Source organism: Phalangium opilio, unplaced genomic scaffold (genome assembly GCF_054372755.1).
Source record: "Phalangium opilio isolate 3A_F unplaced genomic scaffold, DU_Popi_V2 ptg000078l_1, whole genome shotgun sequence".
Taxonomy (NCBI): Eukaryota; Metazoa; Arthropoda; class Arachnida; order Opiliones; family Phalangiidae; genus Phalangium; species Phalangium opilio.
In genome coordinates, this window is record NW_028324186.1 from 5,780,806 (window position 1) to 5,790,093 (window position 9,288).

The 9,288-nt window shown below is 35.6% G+C and overlaps 1 protein-coding gene across 1 annotated transcript; it reads right to left on the reverse strand.

Moving 5' to 3' along the window:
* Positions 1-2,862: 2,862 nt before the first annotated feature.
* LOC149655972 (sterile alpha motif domain-containing protein 3-like) lies at positions 2,863-6,286 on the reverse strand. The gene is made up of 8 exons (XM_089845087.1): positions 4,758-6,286; positions 4,471-4,695; positions 4,309-4,408; positions 4,018-4,224; positions 3,740-3,946; positions 3,466-3,601; positions 3,248-3,324; positions 2,863-3,169 (listed from the first exon to the last, which is right to left on the reverse strand). Exons 1-8 carry the CDS (start codon positions 5,015-5,017, stop codon positions 2,903-2,905), a joined length of 1,479 nt encoding a protein of 492 aa, XP_089701213.1. The 5' UTR covers positions 5,018-6,286; the 3' UTR covers positions 2,863-2,902.
* Positions 6,287-9,288: the final 3,002 nt, after the last annotated feature.

The window sequence follows — 9,288 nt, forward strand, 5'->3', positions numbered from 1 at the left end:
AGTAAATGCAGAAGTCCATTAAATTAGCCTAGGAAGTAAACAATTACAATAGCTGGTATAGCATACGTCTCTGCTGGGGCAAAAACTCCTTTTATCTCCGTGGATGGGGGGTTAATTTTTCCCCCTTTTCTAACCCTCTAGGAAGTCCTTCTTGACGTGAACGGGGCGTGACTTCTTCAGCCCATGAACGCTGGATCTCTAAAGGGTGGATTGTTTGCTTTATAAAAAAAATTAACGGCCACGGTCGTTAAATATTTTATTATATCAATAGGTTTATGAAGAGTCATAAAAAACTGAATGACCTTGGCTGTTCCCAAATTCACACCCCCGCCTCAGAGTCATCCCTTCTAGGAGGATATAGGGGTGAGGGAGTCTTCGACTGCCCGTTCTTAGAGCTCAGGTTTCGGCCTCTCCCATGGGAGATTCGTTCACGCGCACCTAGTGACCTTGGTTACGCGCATCACGTGACCACGCAAATCCCAATTCAAAAAAGAGCGGGTTTTTCATGCTAGCTTAGGCCTTAGAAGCAACACCGCCTATATGTAGGCGGCGTAGTAAAAAGTAAGAGATTTGGGGAAAGAATGATATTTTTTAATGTTATCGGGTGTTAACTCTACCAACAGGCTTTAATCCATCTTAAACACTTTTTTACTTAAGTTTTTGGTTTAGGGATGGAGTAAAAAAGCGTTCCCTCTAAAACAGTTTTATCAAAGAACCATAATTTACAATTAATAAAAATTTAAATAATGATAAATGTTCCGTTAAAGCACTAAAAATTGCAGCCTTTACCAAAAATGAAATCAAAAGAAAAGACGACGCCCGATGACGATGTGCGCGGAACTAGTTGCGCGGCTATGAATCTCCCAGAACGAGAGAGAACGGGGGGAAGCAACGGCCCATAATCTGTAAGCGCGTTTCAATGGGAAATCGGGCAGTCGAAAACTCCTTCACCCCTATATCCTCCTAGTTTTAACCAAAAATACAGTTCATTCTTTACCTTTTTTCCATTTTTACCTCTCCGAGTGACGTATGTCACGGAGAGGTATTACACCGGCCGTCTCTGTCTGTCTGTGTGTCTGTCACGCCCCACGTGACCGCGTTGGCAGTTTGCGTATCGGAGCAAACGTGTTCCCTTTTTCCGGACTGCATTGACAGTTCACGGAAATTTGGGTTTGTCTCTGGCAGAGATGGGCACAATTATTAACTAAATAAAACTTACGAATAATGAATTCACCACAAAAAAATGTATCTTAGACAGACATTATTTAACGACGTTTAAAAAGCTATCTTGCTAGTGTATGCGACGTTTCTCTTGGGTACAAACGTATGTGACGTTATAGGTGAGATTAATTATTTAAAGAAACATAGATAAGAAAAGATTTTATTATTGCAATCCGTTTTTTTAGTTAAAACAGTTTTTGTCGTATTCATCTTTTATTTCTCGGTAATAAATAAATATGGTCTATTCTTCAACTTTAACGTCGAATAAAAAATGTAAATGCTTAAGGTCATAGAAAAATTAAAATGTGATTGAAGCTTACGTCCTTGTAAAAAATATCATGGTCTAATTGCACGATAACAGATATCAAATAAGGGTCAGTTACCACGTTAACATTGTAGAAAATGGTATAGGATGGTATTCGAATCGATTAAGTCTCCCCACGTAATATGGAAGACCAAAGTATGTTCCCCCATAGTTCTGCTTCCGTTAAAACGACAGATAGCTTAACGTTACCACATATTCTAAAAGGAAAGTATTACGACGTTATCTATGAAAAATCGAATACAAAATCTGTAGTGGCCCAATGCATAAGCTATCGTCCAAAATATTGTGAAATAAAGGGGCATTTCACCTCCACGTCAAACTTTCGGTCCCATTTAAAGAGAAAACATGAATCCACATTCAGCGAATACCTTAGCGAAGTAGAAACCACGAACCGGTCTAAAGGACATCAGTCAACTCATCACTCTTAAAAAAAACTGTTCAATGTAGGACAAAATCATGTGCAGAGGGGTGACTCTGAGATAGCACAGATTACTGACCAAATCTATACAGTTTTTATCATATCCAACTGCGCGCATTAATTTGACTGTGCAATTTTGAACGGTTTACTGACCATCTATGAACGGTTTACTGACCATCTATGAACGGTTTACTGACCATCTATGAACGGTTTTCTGACCGTCTATGAACGGTTTACTGACCATCTATGAACGGTTTACTGACCGTCTATGAACGGTTTACTGACCGTCTATGAACGGTTTACTGACCGTCTATGAACGGTTTACTGACCGTCTATGAACGGTTTACTGACCGTCTATGAACGGTTTACTGACCATCTATGAACGGTTTACTGACCATCTATGAACGGCTAACTGGCCATCTGCGAGCTGGAAAGTGACCAACTTTGAATGGAAAATGTACCGTCTTTGAACGGATAAGCGACCATCTCTCAACTAGAAACTGGTCAAATCTGCACTGAAAACGGACCACCCCTGGACTGGAAACGGACCACCCCTGGACTGGAAACGGACCACCCCTGGACTGGAAACGGACCACCCCTGGACTGGAAACGGACCACCCCTGGACTGGAAACGGACCACCTCTGGACTGGAAACGGACCACCTCTGGACTGGAAACGGACCACCTCTGGACTGGAAACGGACCACCTCTGGACTGGAAACGAACCACTTCTGGACTGGAAACAGGTCACATTTGAATTGGAAATTTCAGCTTTGAAACGAAAAAAGTACCATCTTTCTTTCGACAGAAAAGCGAGCTGTTTTCTTCAACTACAAACCTAATTTTATTTGACATAGAAGCTTATGATCTAACTTTAAAAAAGTGTTTTACACAGTATACGAAACAAATATAAACATAAGTTTAATTTCCTATTTAAATTTAACTTAACTGGTTGACAATATTGGTCACTCCAGAAGAAATCTTTTCATTGCTAATTTTGAAAACCACCTTTTGCAGAAACTCCATGGTTTTTTGTAATCCAACAGGATAATGGAGTTGGAATGCATAGTATCCCGCAAACATGGTTGTTATTCCATCTTCTACTGTTTTAACGTCAAATGATACTCCTTCAATTTCAACCGTCAAAGGAGCCTCTAAATAGTCGTTGTTTGAAAACAATACCACTGGGGTGGATCCTTTAGGTTTCTAAACATTACGTTATACGTTAAAAATTACTGTATTTGTTGTTATACAATAAAAATAAAATCAATGCATGTTACTTACTGTTGAAGTAAAATACAGCTCCAACTTTTCTCCAAATATGCAAGGCAATAAAAGAAGACTCGCATTCAACTGCAAAACTAAAAAATAAGGAAGTTCTAGTTATTTACGTTTTATATATATTTGGAGAGGGTGACAAGTTCTAGGGAGAGGCTTGTTATGACTATTATTACAACGTAATACAATGCCAAAACAAAATTATACTTTCAGTTCTATTTTACCTTTAAATGCCTCTTTTGAAGACACTTCTTCTTTTTCCTTTAGAATACTTAAAAGGCCTTTTGCATTTTTTTTCTTGGAACACAGTTCAATGATTCTAGACACTATTGGTTGTATATGGTGTACTAACACCTTGGCCTAATATTTTGCAAAATGTTTAGCTCTTTTATGAGCTGAAAAATATTAAACTTTTATTAAAACTGGAACAACAAGCATTTCTACAGTGTTGTTGCTTTCTGCGTAGAAAACAAACAAATTGGTTATAGAAATTTTTACCTTGTTAGTTTCAACCAGAACAGGAAACTTTGAGACTATCTGGTCAACCCTTTGATTGTCGTAAGCCATTTTTTGCCGATGAAATGCAGTTCTCTGCATTTTCTCTTCAATTAGAACTTCATTGGGATGCCCTTTGTCAATTTCTTTGTTGAGTATATCAGTGTGCACTTTTATACTTTCTTCGTCTTCTGCCATTCCAGCCATGAGCTATGTTTTATAGTAAAGTATTAAGCATGCGCACATAGTGCGAAAATAAAAATAATGGCATTATTGCGCACCCCTGGGCATATTCTTTTTGCCCTTTCATCTTTTGTCTTCTTGCTCTGTGTATCTTCTTTTTCAGTGACTTCCTTATTATCAGAGCCTTCCAGCATCCCTTTCCTTTTTCTGCTGTGAATAGCTTTCATTGCCTTGACGCATTCTAAATCAGATCTATTACATCGTTCATGGCGAAATTTAGTATGTAAAGCTTCAGCCCATGTATCCTACAAAACATATTGGTTTCAGTCGGAGTTAGTATATTTCATGTACTGATTACTCTGGTAGATTAAATATTGGTGTGCACTTACATAAGGGTTTCCATTCAGATTATTTAATTTGTCTCTAAGGAAAGGATATCTTCGCACCAACGCACTGGCCACTCTGTTTCGTTCGTCTTTGGAAGGGTAACTATGAATAGGAAAAATATATTAATTGTGGGCTTGTTCCATGACGACTTTAACTAATCTTACTAGTTATTATATTTGGTCACATCTTCATAAAGAATACTGACAATTCTCGGTCTGTATTTTCTACCAAAGACCCTAGCATCTTTTTCATTTATCAGTTTTACTATTTCTGATGGAAGGTGTGGTATGATGTAGGGATCCGGTATTCTTTGCACAACATTGCTGCAGGCTGGTATGGGAATATCTGTCTCATCAATCATAGCGGAGTTAGGAAGTTCGCCGATATTTCTATAGTACAGTGAATTATTATTATAATATTAATTGTTTAACACAAAATGATAAAAACATACTCGGTGAGGATTTTATTGTCATATGATAGCGTTTCTTCCTTAGCTGGTAGTACCAGAATTTTTGATCTATCCTCTGGTAGGCCATCCTTGAAGTCAAAGTCAACCCAGTCGTCCCAGGATGAGTCAAACACTTGGACAGTTCCAATTTTTGTTGAGAAAATATTTTCAATTTCTTCACAAAACTCAGTTTTGCCAGAGCTGGCCAAAACCTTAACACATTTCTTCTTTTGCTCGCAACTAACGTGATAGCTTCTCTCCATATTAAATACTATATATTCGTTCAGAAGAAATTATAGTTCTCTAAGAAAATAGGAAAATGTTTTACAATTTCTCAAATTTTAACAATTTCTCAAATTTTAAGCAATTCAAATAAAAATAAAAATATTAACATTCTCAATGCATTTTTTGCATTATATGAAAATTTTAGGGCATAAATTAACTGATGAAAACGTCCGCCGACTGATTTTTACTTCAAGCATTAACATTGCAAATTCGGTGACTAAATATGATAACATTCTGAGAGTCTAGTTTATAGGTTTCCAAAGTCCTATTATCTATTTCTTTCCCCGGCTCCATAATCATCCATTCATTTAACTCTTCGACAACGTAACAATTATAATGTTTTAAATAATTTTTGCAAGTTATAATGCGGCCACTCACGTGCCATTTTCCAAGCACTTCTATTAAGAAATATATTTTTATGAAAATTGGCAAATCAACTTCGTTCATTGTTACTGGAAGAAGAAAGTTTTTTTTTGTACGTCACACCTTTTACTCGAATAGAAGAAGCAATTTGTGTAACATTAGGTTCTATGACAGAGACATTAAAAAATGCATGTACTTCTTTTCGGAGATTTAAAGGTAAAGAGCTAAACTTAAGGGTGAGCGTTTTCACAAAGTCATCGTTCTCTAATCCAGACGGGCCACTTCTTTCGTAACACTGAAGTAATTGATGTCTTTTTGCAAGTGTTACGCAAATGTTTACGAAATTGCGAGAATTAGCGGCTATTTGTTTGAAGTATTGATGCTTTCCTTCAAAGCGCATACACCACAAGCGTACTAAAGGTCCATATTCCAACATTAATCTTGCGTAATGCGCGAGAAAATGTATTTTCGGTATAAACCGTCCATTTGGGATCTCTTTCATAATACAATTAAAATCATTTACAAGTTCATACAAGTAAGGCATCCATGTGGGATCAATTACTGGTGATATTATAATTTCACCTATTTCAATAAGCGTTAGAAGCAATTTCCAATATTCATCATCATTAGGAGTAACGGAGCCAAACATTAAGGGAAAGAAGTATAAAAGGCACTTCATTTGTGCTGCTGTACCAACTAGACGCCCAGTACCTCTAAGGACCTCTTTAGAGATAGGTACACTTTTATCCTTCACCATCAGTTCTCCATAGGAGAAATTTTCAATAATGTCATTTATGTTTTTCAAAGATATAAAATTCTCATCTATCAGGTGATTTACAATAAGTTTTAGAACTAACGGCACAACACCCTCGTAAAAATCGTGCATTATGTCGGGGGGGAGTGACTGCGTTACTTCGAAATGAGGTAGAACCGAAAAAGGACACATTCCTTTCACTCCGTACACCATTTATTGTCTGGATTTTCCAGAACTGCTTTTAAATGATAGGAATGTACTTCTGGACTTCTAATTAACATGTTATTTTCATAAAACTTCAGCGACATATGCTCTTTTCTAGTCATACAAAACCGATAAAATCTACCACTAGAAAAACATTGCTGATATCCACCCAACCCATTGCTGGAAAGATTATCTGCCGATATTGTAGCCAATGCTCCTTTGTCATTAATATTGTTACGTACTAAGATTCCATCTGTCTGAAGTACTTCAAGGTCATCCAGAATAGGTTTCAGTACTTTTTCATATCCGTATTGTTTAAGATCAGGATACCTTACAACCATGGCCAAGTTAATGCTACTTAATTTACTCCTAAAAACCGGGCTAATATTTCCAATCACGAAATATACTAAGGTCACTTTATGTTTACCCCTCTTAGACCCAAGGGGATTGTTCAATTCAACCTCATCTAAATAAAAATGCAACCGTAACGCCGAATTATCTTTGCTAAAAATGGGATGGTTCTTACATATTGAACCATCATCATAATCTCGTAAGTATTTGTTGTAACTCTTCGCTTTTGTTACTTCACTCCAAATATCATCATGAGCCAACATATTTTGCAATATTTTTAAAACTGGAACATAACTGAACTTTTGTTTAACAATTTTGCAATTTACCCTTTTAACACCGAGAATATTATCTATGGGCTCGATGAGGTTGAAATTATCTACACAGTATTTATGCAGGTAATGCTCTGAATTTATGTGACTTATAACTGACTGAGACAAATTTCTAGCTTCTGACATACGCTCAAGCTCCGAAAAATTGTGTTGACTTAGATTAAAGCAACTGTCGATACAATTTTCAAGGATGTTTTTAAAACTCAGCGAAATGTCGTTTGCAACACTAATTGGTAGCTTGTGTTTTTCGCGAATTTTAAGCACAAAAAGAGCAGAGCTTCTTTGAAGTTGACTGATACTGTTATTTTCACGAATTTGTTCATCGTGATTGTCTTGGTTAATTTTATCAATTTCATCATAATCATTAAAGTTTTGATCTTGAAATAAACCATCTACGTTAGCTACAATTGGTTCGCCTTTCTTTATGTGATTTCTATAAACGTGAGTCTTAAGGGATTCGAACTTTAAAAACAACTTTTTGCAACCATGGAATGCACAGAAAAATTTTCGATTAGGCTCATGAGAATGGCGAATTCTTAGGTGTTTTATCCATAAATGGGCCGTTTGTCGGTTCACTCCACAGATGGAACATGAATATGACATTGTCCTTTTCAGTTTGGCCACGACCTTGCAAATCAAAACCAAAAAACAATACTGAGCAACATCTAAATCAGTTGCTTTATTTAGTAAGAGCTTGTGTATAAGGGAACGACGTTGCTATAGGGTCTTTGCGCGTGACGTAAAGTTACCTTCCCCCTTTCCTCTCCCTTGCCGGCTGCCCGCTCTGGCCACGTTAGGACGCCATGTTGACATCCTCTGAAAACCGGTTTCGCCCCTTATTTCTTCTCCCTTTTTACGCTCGCGGAAACACCCTATAGATAGTTTTCACACATGGAGGATTCATACCATTTACACCAGGAGGCCGGTCTATCTGGAGGACAAAAACCCGTCTGCTTTTGTCCTCCAGATAGCCCAGCTTCCTGGTGTAAATGGTATGAACCCTCCATGTGTGAAAACTATATATACATAGCAGTGAAACTACTCTATTACGGCCCAGCCCTTGGGCCATCTTATTGTAAATGACTTTCAAGTTACTTAAACTAAGTTAATAAAAATTATCATTCTCCCATAAATCATGTTTTTATATCCATTAGGATTAAGGCCTAATAAACGTCCCTGCAATATAATACCCATAGCGCTAAAGCTATGAAACCTTGGCGTCATTTCCTATTCTTAATGTTAATTTTTGTACAGAATTTAGAAATCATCACTTACCATAAGCTTGTTCACGGTGTTCTTAATCGTTCCTCAAGATTTAGCAGTCTCGGAAAACATGAGAATTTGCCAAAAACCTGCTTCAGGCTGTTTAGGATATTTAAGCCTAACGGTGTCGAACGTTAAGAATTCGTCTAAAATATAAACGTAGTTTTACTCTTTGTTTGGAATAAACTTTGATTTTAGATTAAAAATAGAAACTAATTGCTTACCTATTTTCCTTTGTCTTGAAGCGTTGATAAAAATAATTTCACCTCGCCGATAGTTTAAATCATATTTAAATATATTAAATCATATTTAAATAGATAGTTAAATCAAGTTTAAATAGATAGTTAAATCAAGTTTAAATAGATGGTTAAATCAAGTTTAAATAGATGGTTAAATCAAGTTTAAATAGATGGTTAAATCAAGTTTAAATAGATGGTTAAATCAAGTTTAAATAGATGGTTAAATCAAGTTTAAATAGATGGTTAAATCAAGTTTAAATAGATGGTTAAATCAAGTTTAAATAGATGGTTAAATCAAGTTTAAATAGATGGTTAAATCAAGTTTAAATAGATAGATAAATCAAGTTTAAATAGATAGTTAAATCAAGTTTAAATAGATAGTTAAATCAAGTTTAAATAGATAGTTAAATCAAGTTTAAATAGATAGTTAAATCAAGTTTAAATAGATAGTTAAATCAAGTTTAAATAGATAGTTAAATCAAGTTTAAATAGATAGTTAAATCAAGTTTAAATAGATAGTTAAATCAAGTTTAAATAGTTAAATCAAGTTTAAATAGATAGTTAAATCAAGTTTAAATAGATAGTTAAATCAAGTTTAAATAGATAGTTAAATCAAGTTTAAATAGATAGTGAAATCAAATTTAAATAGATAGTTAAATCAAGTTTAAATAGATAGTTAAATCAAGTTTAAATAGATAGTTAAATCAAGTTTAAATAGATAGTTAAATCAAGTTTAAATAGATAGT

Coding starts and splice junctions, on each gene's coding strand:
- LOC149655972 (XM_089845087.1), bottom strand. CDS start 5,017: ATGGAGAGAAGCTATCACGTTAGTTGCGAGCAAAAGAAGAAATGTGTT. Junction 4,409..4,470: donor GTGACCAAATATAATAACTA/GTAAGATTAGTT, acceptor TCCTATTCATAG/TTACCCTTCCAAAGACGAAC. Junction 3,170..3,247: donor AGCTGTATTTTACTTCAACA/GTAAGTAACATG, acceptor CGTAATGTTTAG/AAACCTAAAGGATCCACCCC.